Source organism: Rhinopithecus roxellana, chromosome 8, assembly GCF_007565055.1.
Source record: "Rhinopithecus roxellana isolate Shanxi Qingling chromosome 8, ASM756505v1, whole genome shotgun sequence".
Classification (NCBI taxonomy): Eukaryota; Metazoa; Chordata; class Mammalia; order Primates; family Cercopithecidae; genus Rhinopithecus; species Rhinopithecus roxellana.
The window spans coordinates 98,903,997-98,921,328 of record NC_044556.1 but is presented as its reverse complement, the minus strand read 5'-3'; the positions used below and the strand labels follow the sequence as shown (position 1 = coordinate 98,921,328).

Sequence of the window (17,332 nt, the reverse complement as noted above, 5' to 3'; positions counted from 1 at the left end):
ATTCACCTGGGGCACTGAGGATGTTTTTGCTTTTCCAGATGCTGTTTTTATAATTAGTTGACACAACGGGCTAGAGTCATGACTCTTGGGTGTGCTTCATAGTTATTTGCCTATGGGAAAAGGTTCACTCTTCCAAACTTTTTTTTTTTTTTTTTTTTTAAGAGACTAGGTCTCACTCTGTTCCCCAGGCTGGAGTGCAGTGGCATGATCATGGTTCATGGATCACTGTAGCCTCAACCTCCTGGGCTCAAGCAATCCGCCTACCTCAGCCTGCCTAGTAGCTGGGACTACAGGTATGCACTACCACAACTGGCTAATTTTTCATTTTTTTGTAGAGACCCCAGCCTCCCAAAGTGCTGGGATTGCAGGTGTGAGCCACTCTACCTGGCCTTAATTTTTGTATTTTTTTTTTTTTTTTTTGTAGAGATATGGGTCTTGCTATGTTGCCCAGGCTGGTCTCAAACTCCTGGTCTCCAGTGATCCTCCTGCCTCAGCCTCCCAGAGTGCTAGGATCATAGGCATGCACTACTGCACCCAGCCACTCTTCCAAATTCTAACCAAGCAGTTTGTTCTTTGTGACTCAAGCTTCGTTGCTGCCCTGTTGGCCACTTTTCCTTTGGGTGAATTTAGAATTCAGTTCCTCATCCTCAAAAGCCCTAACTGAAAAGGAACTGATGACACATTCAACATGGCAAACCCTTCTTGTGAAACTCTCATGAGGACTTGGGCACTGTGTCTCCAGCTCCTATTTTAGTGATAGATTTATATTTGATTTACAATAGAAATTGAGCCCACATCCAGATTTTAATAGTGCTCGTCCATCCAGATTTTAATAGTGCACCCATTCCTTACTGGTGAGACCATCCTCTTCCTACGGTCCACCCCACCAGCCCCAGCTGACTGCCTCTCCTCCCCACTACAGTTTCCCAGCTATCTCCTGTCACCCTGCTTCCATTTGCTGTTGTATATGCTCCAGTTTTTTACCTTCACACAATGAAAACTTCAGGAGCAAAAATTATATTTATGATAATGTAAAGAGATCTTAGAACAACTGAGACTAGCAGTAAAAAATTCAAACTTTTAACAATCCTAGTTTGGGGAGACCAGTTAGATTCAGGGATAGCTATGAAATTGTGCTATCTGAATTGATAAAGTATTTTTCAAACTAAACAGGACACAGTATTATGAGGAAATCACACTGATTTTCACTTTCTTTCTGGCTTGTTGGTTTCACTAAATGCTTGAATAAGAATATAATTACAATACTTCTAAACGATTTTGCAACTGCTCTGAAGCTTGACTATTTACCTCCCACCACTCAGAAGAAAACAAGTGGTATATATCTGGTAGGTTACCCATTAAACGACTGTGACAGATCGTATTTCTGGTTAATTGTTAGTTCCTTATGACCTTAGACTTTGCCTGTGTATTTAATAACACCATCTGCTGTCTAGGGTAGCAATACCACCTTTTTACATGAGGATTACTGTTCTTACTTCGTAAAGAAAAGTGCTCAATCTGAGGTGTTGAAACTCTACCATAGAATTGTTTAAATTATACTACCTATGGAAAGCTGAAAGAAAAAAAATTAACTTTCTTCTCTATGGTGGCTTTATTAGCTTCAAGTAAAATATCATAATTTATACACCATAAGAAAAGTATTTGTAAAAGATTTACAAGTTGTATTATCGGTCTGCAAAATGAAATGTTTTAAAAGAACGTTTGTTATACTTGTTTTGTTTATCTTCTTCCAGCCGAGATTCTCATTGTATATGATCTCTGAGTAATTTCTCAATAAACAGATAATTTTTAAAAATTCTCACAAAATTAAATTGAGACGAGACTTAAAAAAAAAAAAAAAATCATCACCCAATATCATGCCTCTCTGTTTTGAAGCATTCTGAGAATCCTACTGGTTCATAAAAAATATTACAACATCTACTAACACATGGTCTATAATAAGGCAAACGTAGACAGGGTTTGAAGTCAGCTACCTTTGGGTCTCACAGACAGTGGCGCCCATTAAATGAACTCTCCGTGGTCAGAGTGAGGTGGGTGGCAGGGGGCAGAGCATTTATGTTTAATTTAACCAGGCCCATGCTGTACAGTACACTAATTTAGTGCAATTCTCCAATCCATGAATCAGAACTTCCTAAAAATAGAAGGGCTCTATGTAGTGGGAGAACTGGCTTGCATCTAAGTTGTATCTCCTTCGTGAGGGGAAACAGCACCTTTCTGAGTCAGGAGGAGGGAACTCCACTCATTTACTCATTCATTTATTTGTTCCTTAAGCCATTGCCAGCCTTCATCCAGAAAGGAGCAGAGGTGAATGAAATTGCTGTTTACTTTTACCAGGAAAATGACAGCTCCCTAATAGTGAAAATTTTTTCACAGTAGCGATACTTTTGAGAATCAAGAAAGAGCACTGGAGAATAAAGCACTCCAGGTCAATGTGTGTCTGATTTTGAAGCCTCTGACTTTGGCTGTAAACTGTGGCAAGGCTCACAGAACGGACCATGATACACCCAGCACTCGCATAATTCCTAACTTTATGCTAAAATATGGACACTTCAGAGTGGTTTGTTTTTATGTGTGTGTGTGTGTTTTTAAATCACTTGGAACCAAAAAGGTTGGCCTGAATACTCACCACATGAAAATAATCAAGAGGTCATTTGCCAACAGAAAACAACTTCAAAAGTACGGAATGTGGAATTCTGAGCCTAAACCATTTGACAGTATCCCAAAAAGGCATGTCCTGACATGTTTTCAGTCTAAGAGGGTTTCAACATTCCAGGCTTTTAAAAGAATGTCTCCTATTACAGGAGCTGCCTATCCTTTTCCACACTCTGAATTCAAGGAATCTGGAAGTCTAATTCTGGAACACCCATTTTAAAATATATTGAGTAATCTTTATATGAAAAGTAAAGTATATGGTGGCTCCTTTCTTGGTTTTTGAAGAATAGTTGAAACAAATTCTTCACCTAAGAAAAACACAGAATTTTTGAAAAACATAGAATTTTTTAAAACTTCATTAAGTTTTCCCATAATCAGACCCGTATAAACAAATGCCATAATGTAACATGAATGTAACATTTCACCATAGTTAACCAAGTCACAACAAATTTCAAAACATCAGAATTCTTTGAATTTACTCTCATAATACCCTTTATGAATTTTGTCTATAGCCTGCAAAGAAGCCACACAGTCATTAAGTAGTAGAATCCTAGGTGAGAATACAAAAACACCTCAAAGCAAGTTTCCGTATCCTGCTGACCTACTCGCTAAATGCCTGCCTGTGTATGAAACCGTGTTGTCGGTCTGCTTCTTCAACTGAGGGCCTCTTGAATAATCTGAATAGCCTGTGGATAGTATATTAAGTCTTTGCCCATATATATATGTATGCCTATATGTATACAGACACACACACATACACATAAAATTATATATAAACACACATACACACGCATACATATATGAAATAAGGCAGTCTCTTGAGGAAAGAAAAATGCAAATATTTTCCATAAGCCCTGAGACATTGAAGTTGGGCTTATATTAATGCTGATACAGATGTTTTGCCCTGGCTAATTTAAACTAAGTATAGACCGTGGTTTAGATTCTCCTAACCTGGGATTGAGCCCAAACCAAACAGACATGATGTTCTCAGATGACGTGATGCTCTGGTAGCCATTTAACCTCCTGACTTTATTTGGATGGCACAGTGCCCTCAAATAATGGGCAGGCATTTACTGGTAGTTTTTCCGCATTGTTTTGTAATCCCATGTGGGTCAGAAGAATGTTGGGCTTGGGTTTGTCAAATTCCTGTGTATTCCCATCACCCCCACCCACCACATGAGAGGTCAGAACAGAAATGACATCAAGGCCATCACCATCTCCTCCACTCAAGAAAAACCGGCCTAGGGTGTCCAACTGACCTGCCTCAGATCACATGCCAGGTGTACGAAGAGAACCTATGGTCCCCCGGTGATCTCCTGCATAGATATTTACATGTATGCAAAAAAGAACCTATGAAGAAAATATAAATAGGAGGCAGCCCACCAGTGGGCTAAAGAAAGAACTGCAGTTTGGGAAAACTGAATTCTAACTGTCGTTTAACTGCACATTTTCTTTGTTTTCAGACAGATTCCTTATTGCCTTGGTGTCTCGGTTCATAAAGTGAACAGACACTGATGTTCTTAGCCATTATTAAGAATAATGAATTGGTCTGATAATGCAAAGATAAATAGATGGATAGGTAGATAGGTAGATAATTGAGAGGTAGGTAGACAGAATAAAAGCAGCCTGACAAATGTTTAAAATCCAGCTACCTGTTAAATGCTAAAGAGAAGAGCCCTCAGGAAGTTCACATGTGTCCACTTCCCAGGCATGTTTCAGAACCAGCTTCCTCACTCAGGAATTTGCTTGAAGGGCTGGGAGTCTTGCCAGGAAGTCCATCAAAGTTCATTTGTATTTGCATTTTAGCTGTCTGTGACAAGCTTTGTAGTAAACACACTATATTTAGGCAGTCACTTTGGGGAATCCATCAGTGGTCTCTTGCTAGGGCTCACATCTAGGCTGCCTTCCGCCTGTCTGTTTCCTTCTCCCCTGTATGAACTTCATTTCTGGGTGTGAATCTTAATTCTCCCAGTGGTTTTGCACTCTGTCTCACAAAGAGGCATTACTATGTGGGCACAGAAATGGATGTGCCAATGCATACAGGAATTCACTCCAACTAATCAAGTACAGTCCTCGGTCAGTCTGTTTAACTTTCCTTCCTTCTGTAGGGAGCTCTCTGTGTCTCCTTTACCTACAAAAATGACCACTACTCCTCCCATGCCAAAAAACAGGTGTTGGAGAAAGAATTTTATTGTTAAATGTGTAGATCTCTGAGAGATATCACTGGAATCTGCACTATATACATACAATAATTGTTTCAAATAACAACTTCACTTTATTTTTTGCTGAGCCTATTAGACTAAAGTAAGTAAGTCACCAGAACAGATTAGTGAAACTCCATTGGTAAGGCCAAATTCTCCTGCTGAATGGCATTCTTTTGCAAAATATATTTTCATCTTGTCAAGAGAAAGCCTAGTTCTATTGGCTAATTTCTATTTCATAAGAAATACAAAACATGGCCGGGTGCAGTGGCTCATGCCTATAATCCCAGCACTTTGGGAGGCCGAGGTGGGAGGATCATCTAAGGTCAGGAGTTTGAGACCAGCCTGGTCAACATGGCGAAACCTAGTCTCTACTAAAAATACAAAAATTAGCTGGGTGTGGTTGCACGAGCCTGTAATCCCAGCTACTCAGGAGGCTGAGGCAGGAGAGTTGTTTGAACCTGGGAGGCGGAGGTTGCAGTGAGCTGAGATCGCGCCACTACACTCCAGCCTGGGCGACAGAGCAAGACTCTGTCTCAATAATAATAATAATAATAATGAAAGTTCATTTGAATAATTTATGAACAACTTGTACCCTTATAACTGTGATATTCTATACAATGTTGTTTCATACTTTTTTCTTTTCAGTACCCTGTAGCCCATTGTATTTATTTGTCTGAGTGCAAAGTAGTCAGGATTGGACTCCTACAATTGGAATTAAATTATTTAATGAGTTTTTCCTCTTTTTAAGAAAACAGATCACAAAGAGTTGGAGGTGCAGTATTCAATTTGGTAAGTGCCAAAACCATTTCATCACCCAACTGACTCCCACAATTGAATCTTTTATCCTAACACCAACATCAGTTTTTATCCAAGGTTCATAAAGACCAGCATAAAAATGGTTTGCCATTTAAACAGTCCCACACTAGACATGGTATTGTAGCAACTGTGCCTTAACTCTGTCAGCTCCTTTTGTCTGTGGTGAATGTTTACTTCTCTTTGGATTGATTGTTCTACGAACTATAGTAAAATTTTCCTTTTTTCTATAAATATAGGTATAGATAAGCAAATCTTAACACCTTTCCTGTTAACACTCAGATGTTAACACTCTTTTGCTGCACTCTACACTGTGCTTACATGATTTTTAACAATGCAAAATGCAAATAGAATATTCTCGACTACATCCTTAGGCAATAGGACTCATACCTAGATATCAGTTCTGACACTTTTTTCTTTTCTTTTCTTTTTTTTTTTTTTTGAGATAGAGTCTTGCTCTGTCACTCAGGCTGGAATACAGTAACACAATCTTGGCTCACTGCAACCTCCGCCTCCTGGGTTCAAGCAATTCTCCTGCCTCAGCCTCCTAAGTAGCTGGGATTACAGGCACCTGCCACCACATCTGGCTAATTTTTTGTATTTTTAGTAGAGACGGGGGTTCACCATGCTGGCCAGGCTGGTCTCAAACTCCTGACCTCCTGATCCGCCCACCGTGGCCTCCCAAAGTGCTGGGATTACAGGCGTGAGCCACCACGTCTGGCCTCTGACACTTTTCATGTTACTTTAGGTAAGTCAGGTTTTTAGTTTCTGAAAAGGATGACAAGATAACAGAATTTATCCTAGAAATATCTTTTTTAAATGTTCATATGAAAGATATAGCAAATATCATGCCATCGTACTGTTCTTTAACCTTTTTGAATTATTACATTATTTGAGTTTTTCAGTTCTTGTGCTATGGAATGTGTATGCAGGAAACATACATTTTTTAATAGGAAAGCTAAGAAGAGAAAATTTACCATTTTTATATTTTCAAACATTATCTGTGAAGTTAATTCATTATTTTGTCAGCACCTTCCTACTGATATCTTTCAAAGGGTTACAGTGAGTGTCTTAAATATTCTAAGTTAAACCCACATCCAGATATTATTCCAGAAAAGTGCATTTCATCCTGCTTTTTCCAAAAAGTCAATAGGAGGTTTACTGGCATCAAATGGCTGTTGAATCTCTTCCAGTTCTACAAATTTCCTTGCAGACTGAGCAAGTGTGTGACCTCAATCTCTCCTTTGTCTGTTTTGTCTGTTTCTCACTTAGCTCTTTAAATTCTAACACAGTAAGTATTTAACCTTCATCAAGACCCCAAATTTTGCTCTAAATAGGGACCTATACATATGTTGACATATAGGCTGGTGACTAACAGCTTCTGTGTACAGTATGTGGATGATTAAGAGCTCCTGTGATTTTATTTGGCTTGATTCTTAGACCCTCCACAGAGAGTTTATCTCCTCCACATGCAAAAGTCTCTTTAATATCTGTATGCTCTCTGTGCACAGGGGAGGTAGGCTACAGAGAGAGGTCAAACAGAGGGAAAGCATTTCTAAAAAAGAATATTTGCCATTTGAAAAACAGTAAGATTGCCTCATAAAATGCTGTTACTTAGAAGGAAGACTCTCATATTAACTACAGAAGGTTCATTTATGTCATGGTGCTCCATAGTATGTGTAGATATATTCATATAAACAGATGTGTTCAAATATATATAACTGTTTTTAAAAAATTGGAAAAGCCCTCAATATCACGTGTGCTCTTCAAGCCTTATGACACTTTTGCCAAAGCTGAAAAAACCTGCAATGATGTCCACAGAAATCCTGATGAAATGTGACTGCATTTTTTCTCTTCTTCAAATATGCCAAGGTCAGAGTTTAAGAAGCTTTAGCGTGGTTGCAACATCATGCTATTTAAGGAAACTGCACTCTAAAGAATGAAGGCTGTGATTCCACCTCTGGATAGAGGGTGAAAGCCACGGACTCAGCAGTTCCTAGGAATACCATCTATCTCCTGGACAGCACCCACAAGCTGCTGGGGGAATGGGGCTGCACCCTTCCTGCAGCTGCATATCCTGGGGGCAAAGTTCAATAAAGTACTCTTGTAGGAACCGTTTCTTTAGACTGCTCTATAGACTGTCAGCTCAGGGCTTCCATGTGTTAGGAGCTGCTTGACTGGAGTAAGCTCTGGAAACCAGATTCAGATTTTAGATGTTTAACGCTCACGCAGTAGAAGCCCATTTCAATCTTGGTGTGGGAAGGTCACATTTGTTCTACCCATTGAGCTATCGCTTACAACTGCTCTCTTAGGTTTGCCTTCCAAGCCACTTCCTTATTCCTGCTTTTCTGATAGTGTCATACTGAATGGCTTTCCTTTTACCCCTCAACTGTAATTTTTATTAAAAAACAAAAAAACACTCAGAAATTAGAGCTGGAAAGGACTGTTGGTTTGTCTAGTCTCAGCAGGAGTGTTCTCCATAGAATATTTCCTTTAGTCCTTAAGACAAATTGCAACATTTCAGTGTTCTGGTGAAAAGCCAGCCTCATCCCGCTGCTTTGCCGACACTTGGCCCAGCATCTGCCTGCCTGTCCGTATATGAATGTGCAGGAGCACACTGCAGCCAACCCCGTAACCTTGACTCTGGGTGGCAAAGATGAGCATAATTCTCTTCTGAGAGGACCTGGTGCCTTAAGCAAGAGGGCAGAGTCTACGTGACTAAAACATACCAACTTCCTCTTTCATAAGTCATCACATGATGAGCTACAATTACAATTCCTGCCTTGTCTCTGCGAATTGCAGACGCATTGCCTCACCCTAGAAACCCTGCTCCTGTGTGTGGAGGAGGCGGCTGTAACTGCTGCAGCAGCCGCTTTGGACGGGATCCAACTCCAGTCTGTGCCGGGAGGGAACTGTGGGTGGAAGACAAAAACAAAGCTATGTTTACTTAGCATACATCGATAAAGCTGCTTCAGAGCTACATGAAAGGCCAGGCAGCATGAAACACTTCTGATACAATATAAGGAATTGCTGCCCTGAATCCAGCCTTAACCCCCTTGATTCCGGATCGACCCCAGAACTAAAATAGCCTTTCCATTTTCCATCGGGCATTTCATTAGGGAAGTTACAACAACTCAGTTTCGACATGAAACTGGCAGTGTAAAGAAAGAAGGAAATGTTCTTCCTTTGGAGAAGAAAAGCTCTGTTCTACAAAGATCTTAGTATCTCTCAAGGCAGAATTTGTATCTCTAATTCTATTTTGGGATGGAGTGGCAGGCTCTCCCTTGAGGCCATTACAGTACCAGCTTGCAGAGAAATGAGTATAATTAGGCCACAGCTCTAATGGTGAGTTTTCTTTTAATATGTTTCAGTCAGTGCTTAGTGGGGCCGTCTCTTGGGGGCGTTGAGTTGGTTCATTTCTCTGGAAGCACAAGGACTGGACTTCATCCTCTTTGGGCAGAGACGCAGTGGGTGAAGTCATGTGCTGGAATGAGTGTCACAGGGTCTCTGAGGAGGGTGACCAAAGGGGCAGGTCTTGAAAGCGGTGTGCAACAGCAGGGCCTGGGAGTGACCAAACCCGCTGGCACCAGCTACTCCCGGGAAGGATCTGGGCAGGCCCCATTCTCCCAGCTTGGAGAGGGTGAGGCAGGATTGCAATTGCAGGGCAAGATCCAGGAACAGATGGAGAGACCTTTAAAGCAAGCGCACCTTCTATGGAAATCCCCAAAAGGCATTCAAGGTTAGCCTGCAAAAACATTTAGGTCTGATATTACGTTTTCTGTGCCATTTTCGAACAGGTTTTTTCATGTGTTTTAAGAAGCTCCCTCCACTGTTTCTCTAAGGGTGTTTTTCCTCTTCCTTGTGGTTAATCCTTTGAAGCAACCTGGTATTTTCAATAGCAACGACTAGAGAGAAACGTCAGCAGGATTTTTTTCCTCTCCACCTACCAATCCAGTTGTAGGAAAGATAATATAATTAGTACCCTGTTCTTCCCACACTTAACCAGCTCATTCCAGTCTCAAGGGAGCGTTGTGGGCCTGTGTTCCCAACAAAAGCAGCCCCAGAGGCCGCCCTTAAAGAACTGAAGTGTAAAAGTCCCAATTGAAGAGCGACTAAGCCTACGTGTATTAGGGAGACTAACGACCAGCCCAAAGTGATTTACCATAACACACACCAGCTCCTCCTCCCGATAAAAGTGCGAAACTCAAGCATTCAATTCAGTCTGGGCTGAATCTGAGGCTGCCAACGGCGGCAGAGCTGCAGGCCGGGCTGCTGGGCTGGGCTTACCCCGGCCTGGGTGGCATATAGGGCGCAAGTCTGCCCCCATCGGCGGCCCGCCCTGCACGACGGCCAGCCAGCCAGCCAGCCAGCCAGCCAGCCAGCCGGTCGCCCCCACGGCCAGCGGGGACCCCGCGGAGGCGAGCAGGACTTCCCCCCCACGACTCGCGCCCGCGCCTCCCGCCACCTCGAGTCCAAGTTCGGGCCCGGGGCGGCGCCTGGACGCCCAGACTCGCCGAAGGGGGTGGGGCCTGCGCTGTGACGCGGTCGCGCTGGCCGTACACCCCGGATCCCTGGAATGTGCATTCGTTCCACGAGGCCCTAGTGCCAGCGGCGCCGAGGCACGTCTGCGCGGAGCGTGCGCACACGCGGCGGCGGCCGCCCACGGTCCCGAGTCCACGTCACGCGCCCGCCGCGCAGACCTACATAAGGCGGCCGGGGCGACTGGCGCGGCGAGGCCCTAGCTGAACAGGGCGGGCTGGACGGGGCTGAGAGCAGCACTTGGTGTTCGCGAGCTGCTAATCCGAACCGCGCTCCCTCCCCTCCAGAGGGCTCCGTGGAAAACGCGCGAGCCAGCTGGCGGCGTGTGCACGTGGTGCTGGGCTTGGGAACATCCAGACTCTCCCTAGTTAGTACAAGGGGCAGGCAGCGGGTATGTCCTTCCCAAGACAAATGCAAATGCAAAGCACCAGTGACGGATTTCATGCTCTTGTGTCCGACATTGAGCTTTGAAGTATAACTCCTAAAAAACCAGAACTGTGAACCACGCTACACCTAAAATCCCCATTCTCAGGAGACTGATGGAAACCAAGTGACAAAGTGGCCTTGCATGAAAGAAAAAGAAATGGCTTTTAGCACGATTTGGTCCAGAGGCACACTAGGGGAAAACATCCTGAGGGTGGTCGAGACAGCCGGGTGGGGCGTGAAGTGAGGGAAAGTGGAGGAAAAGCACACGACCACTTTGCGCCGTGTTCCGAGGGGACACCGGCGCTGCGCTGCCGCGCTGCCCCGCGACCGGGCGGGCGCCACACAGCTGGCTCTCCCGGCCGCGCTCCTTCGGCGCGCGGGGGAGGGGGAGCGCGCGCGCGGGAGGGCGGGCACGCGCACGAGGGGAGGGAGCCCGCGCAGGCGCCGTGCGAGACTGTCGAAGAATCAAGTCTGTAGAAGTGGAGCGGCCGCGGCGGCAGCAGCAGCAGCGACGGTGGCGGCGGCGGAGCTGAGGCGGGCTGGCCGCTGACGCTGGCGCTGGATAGCGGCGACGCCAGGAGCTGTGAGAGAGCGGCGGAGCGACCCGGGGCCTGCGCCGCGCCCGAGCTCCACGCCGCCCGGCCGCCGCCGCCCCGGCGCGGCATGCCCCGCCGCTCGGGCTGAGCCTGCCCCGGCGGCCGCCCCCCGCCCCCTGCCCCCCCGGCCTCCCCGCCCCCCGCCCCGCACTCCGTGCCGGCCGCCGCCGCGACCTGCTGCGCTCCCCCGCGCCCGCGCGGCCCGTCTTCGCCCCGGTCTGGAGGCCCGCCGCGGCTCCAACCGAGACCCCGCCGCCGCGCCCGCCGCCCCGCCGCACCGCGCCGCCCGCCCGCGCCCGCCGGGGGGAACTGCTGCCGCGGCTGCAGCCCCTCGCCTCGCGCCCGCCGCCCCTCGTGCACCGGGGGCGCTGCGCGGGCGCCGAGCCTTCGCGGGCTTTGCCGCCGCCGCCGCCTTTGCGGCCGCCGCCGCCGCTGGTGGGGGAGACGCGGGGTTGGGGGGGGAGGAGGGCGCGCGTGGTGCCGGTGGGGGGCGGCGGCGGCGCCCCCTCCTCCTCCTTCTCCGCCTCCTCCTCCGGCGCCGCGGGCTCCTCGGACATGGCCGCGGCGGTGGCGGTGGCGGCCGCGTCCCGGCGGCAGTCGTGCTACCTGTGTGATCTGCCCCGCATGCCCTGGGCCATGATTTGGGACTTCACCGAGCCTGTGTGCCGCGGCTGCGTCAACTACGAGGGCGCCGACCGCGTCGAGTTCGTCATCGAGACAGCGCGGCAGCTCAAGCGGGCGCACGGCTGCTTCCCGGAGGGTCGCTCCCCGCCCGGCGCCGCGGCCCCGGCCGCCGCCAAGCCGCCGCCGCTCTCGGCCAAGGACATCCTCTTGCAGCAGCAGCAGCAGCAGCTCGGCCACGGCGGCCCCGAGACGGCCCCGCGCGCGCCGCAGGCCCTGGAGCGCTACCCCCTGGCGGCCGCGGCCGAGCGGCCCCCGCGCCTCGGCTCTGACTTCGGCGGCAGTCGTCCGGCCGCGAGCCTGGCCCAGCCGCCGACGCCGCAGCCGCCGCCGGTGAACGGCATCTTGGTGCCCAACGGCTTCTCCAAGCTAGAGGAGCCTCCCGAGCTGAATCGCCAGAGCCCGAACCCGCGGCGCGGCCACGCCGTGCCGCCCACCCTGGTGCCGCTCATGAACGGCTCGGCCACGCCGCTGCCCACCGCGCTCGGCCTCGGCGGCCGCGCTGCCGCCTCCTTAGCCGCGGTGTCCGGAACCGCGGCCGCCAGCCTGGGCTCCGCGCAGCCCACCGACCTGGGCGCCCACAAGCGGCCGGCATCCGTGTCGAGCAGCGCGGCCGTGGAGCACGAGCAGCGCGAGGCGGCAGCCAAGGAGAAGCAACCGCCGCCGCCTGCGCACCGGGGCCCGGCGGACAGCCTGTCCACCGCGGCCGGGGCCGCCGAGCTGAGCGCGGAAGGTGCGGGCAAGAGCCGCGGGTCTGGAGAGCAGGACTGGGTCAACAGGCCCAAGACCGTGCGCGACACGCTGCTGGCGCTGCACCAGCACGGCCACTCGGGGCCCTTCGAGAGCAAGTTTAAGAAGGAGCCGGCCCTGACTGCAGGCAGGTTGTTGGGTTTCGAGGCCAACGGGGCCAACGGGTCTAAAGCAGGTAGGGGCGGCTGTGAAGTGAGGGGGTCTAGGGGAGAGAAAGGGACGGAGAGCAGAGGAGGAGGGGTGGTTCTTTCGAGTCACCATTTTACCCCAGCTCAGAAACAACAAACACCCCACTTCCTGATCTGCCTGAGGCGGAACCAGTGCTTAGTGGCAACGTGTTCATGTGCTGAAGCAGCATAACAGAGATGAGTCAGACTGGGCTGATACGCTCTGACACGGGGTTTTCCTTTCCCAGCACATTCTTGGATGGGAGCATGAGGGCACCAGTCACCTTTTAACCTATTGGGGGACATTAGCAGTCACATGCCCAGTGCAAACTAGGGTACTTTTGTGCATGTGTGAAAACAGGCAGTTACAAGCGTGCCATTTTCAGTGGCTCCGTTTTATTTTCAGTCTACTGCCTCAGAACCCCACACGCCTAAATGTTTCAAGTTGCATGTATGTGCACCTGAAACTCGTCTGAGTATTTTCCGTCTGTGCTTTTAGAGAGGAGGAATTGTTTCGGGTTAGGAAGAGAAGGATCCCTTTCAGTGCACCGCCATTTATGTTTCCTTTTTCCTTTTATTTCTTTGTGTTTCCAGTTGCAAGAACAGCAAGGAAAAGGAAGCCCTCTCCAGAACCAGAAGGTGAAGTCGGGCCCCCTAAGATCAATGGAGAGGCCCAGCCGTGGCTGTCCACATCCACAGAAGGGCTCAAGATCCCCATGACTCCTACATCCTCTTTTGTGTCTCCGCCACCACCCACTGCCTCACCTCATTCCAACCGGACCACACCGCCTGAAGCGGCCCAGAATGGCCAGTCCCCCATGGCAGCCCTGATCTTAGTAGCAGACAATGCAGGGGGCAGTCATGCCTCAAAAGATGCCAACCAGGTTCACTCCACTACCAGGAGGAATAGCAACAGTCCGCCCTCTCCGTCCTCTATGAACCAAAGAAGGCTGGGCCCCAGAGAGGTGGGGGGCCAGGGAGCAGGCAACACAGGAGGACTGGAGCCAGTGCACCCTGCCAGCCTCCCGGACTCCTCTCTGGCAGCCAGTGCCCCGCTGTGCTGCACCCTCTGCCACGAGCGGCTGGAGGACACCCATTTTGTGCAGTGCCCGTCCGTCCCTTCGCACAAGTTCTGCTTCCCTTGCTCCAGACAAAGCATCAAACAGCAGGGAGCTAGTGGAGAGGTCTATTGTCCCAGTGGGGAAAAATGCCCTCTTGTGGGCTCCAATGTCCCCTGGGCCTTTATGCAAGGGGAAATTGCAACCATCCTTGCTGGAGATGTGAAAGTGAAAAAAGAGAGAGACTCGTGACTTTCCGGTTTCAGAAAAACCCAATGATTACCCTTAATTAAAACTGCTTGAATTGTATATATATCTCCATATATATATATATATCCAAGACAAGGGAAATGTAGACTTCATAAACATGGCTGTATAATTTTGATTTTTTTTGAATACATTGTGTTTCTATATTTTTTTTTGACGACAAAAGGTATGTACTTATAAAGGCATTTTTTTCTTTTGTTAACGTTATTAGCATATCTTTGTGCTTTATTATCCTGGTGACAGTTACCGTTCTATGTAGGCTGTGACTTGCGCTGCTTTTTTAGAGCACTTGGCAAATCAGAAATGCTTCTAGCTGTATTTGTATGCACTTATTTTAAAAAGAAAAAAAAAGCCAAATACATTTTCTGACATTGTAAGATTGCCTTACTGTCTGTCATTCCTTATTGCTGGCCCCTTTCTCAGGCCGGAGGCCAAGTGGTGGAGAAGGAAAGGAAATGAGTGAACGGGCATGTTGTCAAGTGGCCATGCCACTGGGAAATACCAGTTTACCCTGAAGCATTGTCCTCAGAGGAGTAGGAAAGTAGATTTTGAATCTGTTTTGTTCAAAAGTTCAGTTCCTGAGATAACTGATGACTGAGAGTGCTGCTGGGAAATTTTCAGGATTGTGTGGTCTTTTGGGGTTTTTTGTTTTTTTTTTTTTTTGAAAGACAAAGTTGACCGCTGTTCACTGTCCACGTGATCAGTTGTAAGATTACAATGCTGCATGCTAGTTGGTTACACAGGACACAATTCCAGTGATGGAAGGCGGTTATAATGGATGGTGGTGTGTACAAGATGGCACTGCCATCTTTGAGCAGCGCCCAGCTCTGCAGCGCCACTTCATCTTTTTAAACACCCTGGAGGTCTGTTTGTTGTTGCCGTTGTCCTTTATTTTGAAAGAGTTGCAGGAGAAGTTACAGTCCTGGTGAACTTGGAGATTGTGGGATTGGTTTTGTTTCTGTTTTGTTTATCATTTACCTGTAGTGCTATTGCTGTTGATACTATCACCTATACCCTGTTTCTAGTGAGTGCTGAATACAGTATGGTACAATGACAGTAACAGCCGCGTGGTGCTGCCAGGACTGCCCTTGGGCATATCAGTGACAGCCCAAATGTGGGTGGAGGAAACCTGTAATTTCCTTCTTACATATGTTTGAAATACCAAGTGAATAATACTGTTCTGGAAAAAAATGATAAACTAGTGGAAATTAAAGAAATTAAGGGTTTTATATGATAGGCCCCACCTCTCAAAATATTTTTAGAAGTCTTTTTGTAAACTAATTTCTTTTGATCACGATTTTGCATCAGTAAAATGATTTTTTTAAAACCAATAAATCATCAATTATTAGAAATAGTTGTCTCACAGTGATACTGGTTTTTCTTTTGTGCTGTTATGATTTAACATTGACAGGAACACTTTAAAATCCTTATGTTCAGGTGTTTGTAACTTGGCCTTATAATTAGGCTGAATTATGGCTTCAAGGTCTAGAATTTATGTGTATGATTCACAGCCTAGCTTCTATTTTCATTTGAAAATATAGATTTTTACCAACTTTGGATTCTTTTTTAGCTATATGTTTGTCTTTCCTTTTTAAGTTGTTCAAAATATTTTTTAATGGTCAAGTTACTAACACTTGAAAATCAGATACTGCACCAAATACGGTATTTTTTCGTAGTGTTTTTAATGAGTGCACCTATTATTACTACTGTGCGAGAATTCATGTTACCAGTCATTGTTATATTACAAACAGACTTGCATGATTAACCAGTTGTTACACTTTTTTTTCCAAATTGGAGTATATATGACTCAGTTCAGACTGGTCTCTCTTATGTGAATGCACACATGCAGAAATGCAGAGTCAATTTTACATGCCCATAAAGACATTTGTAAAGAAATCAGCTATTATGATCTGTTGTATAAATGTGTATCTAGGCACTTTATTATAACTGGAATTTGACCTCATAGATGTTACAACTTGATCAGTCATTTGACCTAATTTGTGGTAGCTATCTGTATGTTTTGCAATCTTAATACAGATACGCGTTCCAAAAAGATTAATAGAGAACCATCCTGCTGTTTTGGATAAGTCTGTCCAGCTGTGGAAAGGGCAACCTGTGGTTTCTCTGTACTGGTGTTTAATGGGGGAAGAATATGAACAGCTTTAAAGAGCTGTGTATTGTGGTTACTACTATTAAAAAATAAGAGCTGCACGAGTCTGGCCCTTGGGTGGCCTTTGTGGAAGGCTCATAGCTGGAAAGTGTTGATCTGGGTTTTCTGGCATTCTTTTAAGTTAAAAAGTTACCATTGGGACGTGGGTTTGATCTTTTGTTGTACCTGATGACAGTGCAGAGATTCTCCACAGCTGGATAAAAATGTCAGAAAGCTACTTACTGTACATGGGCAGTATCAGATTTCAAATCCTAGTATTTCAGCTGTGCTTTTAATACTCAAAATATAAGGGGATGGGGTGTTGAAGCTTTCCCTTTTTTGCTTTAACAATTTATAGAATTTAACAGATGTACTGTCTTTCATGTGGCCTCACATTTAAAGTTATGAGAACATACACATGGTTTACAACTTTTACTATATACCTTCCCTTGGCCACCAAGTATTTTAAAAGTGTGCCACCTTTTAACCTTTACTTTTTTTAAGTTGGAGGTGATACTTTTTCTATATATGATGAAACTCATGTCAACTGAAGTGAGTGTAATCTCAGATATCAACATTATTATATTTTAAAATCACGCTATGGAAATATCACCTGAATTCTGTCATTTGTCAGATTTACAGTACCTTTTTTTCTTTAACTTTTAGCATTAAATAAAAATAAAATTGGGAGCACTGAACATTTTCTGAGGCCTTTTTTAATTTTCTACAGCAAGCTTAGAATGGCTATTGTTTTCATCACTAATGGCAATGTGAGTAAAGGATTGGGGTTGGGGTTTGCCTGAACTTCAGGAGATAAAAGACATGGAACAAAAAGGCAACTGATGGTATAAAAAAGAAGTGCCAGGGACTGGGGAAAGGGCAACTGGATAGGAGACACAGATGAAAGAGCTGAACAAAGTACAGCTAGAAAGCATTTGTTTATTTTTCAACTAGCAGCAGAACCAGCCATTCTGCAATAGTAGATTGGAAGAAGATAGTGACGACACTG

General features: G+C 46.5%; 1 protein-coding gene across 2 annotated transcripts; it reads left to right on the top strand.

Moving 5' to 3' along the window:
- Positions 1 to 11,655: 11,655 nt before the first annotated feature.
- IRF2BP2 (interferon regulatory factor 2 binding protein 2) lies at positions 11,656 to 17,021 on the top strand. 2 transcript variants are annotated; one of them, XM_010383596.2, is made up of 2 exons: positions 11,656 to 12,857; positions 13,444 to 17,021. In XM_010383596.2, the coding sequence occupies exons 1-2, from the start codon at positions 11,807 to 11,809 to the stop codon at positions 14,157 to 14,159; spliced, it is 1,767 nt and encodes a 588-aa protein (XP_010381898.2). In that variant the 5' UTR covers positions 11,656 to 11,806; the 3' UTR covers positions 14,160 to 17,021. The 2 variants fall into 2 exon arrangements, with proteins under 2 accessions (XP_010381898.2, XP_030791685.1); XM_030935825.1 differs by having other exon boundaries at positions 11,657 to 12,809.
- Positions 17,022 to 17,332: the final 311 nt, after the last annotated feature.

What these genes read in the sequence shown, in the direction of transcription:
- IRF2BP2 (XM_010383596.2), top strand. Translation starts at nt 11,807, where the DNA reads ATGGCCGCGGCGGTGGCGGTGGCGGCCGCGTCCCGGCGGCAGTCGTGC. An exon ending in GGCCAACGGGTCTAAAGCAG is followed by an intron (nt 12,858 to 13,443) that starts GTAGGGGCGGCT and finishes TTGTGTTTCCAG; the next exon opens with TTGCAAGAACAGCAAGGAAA.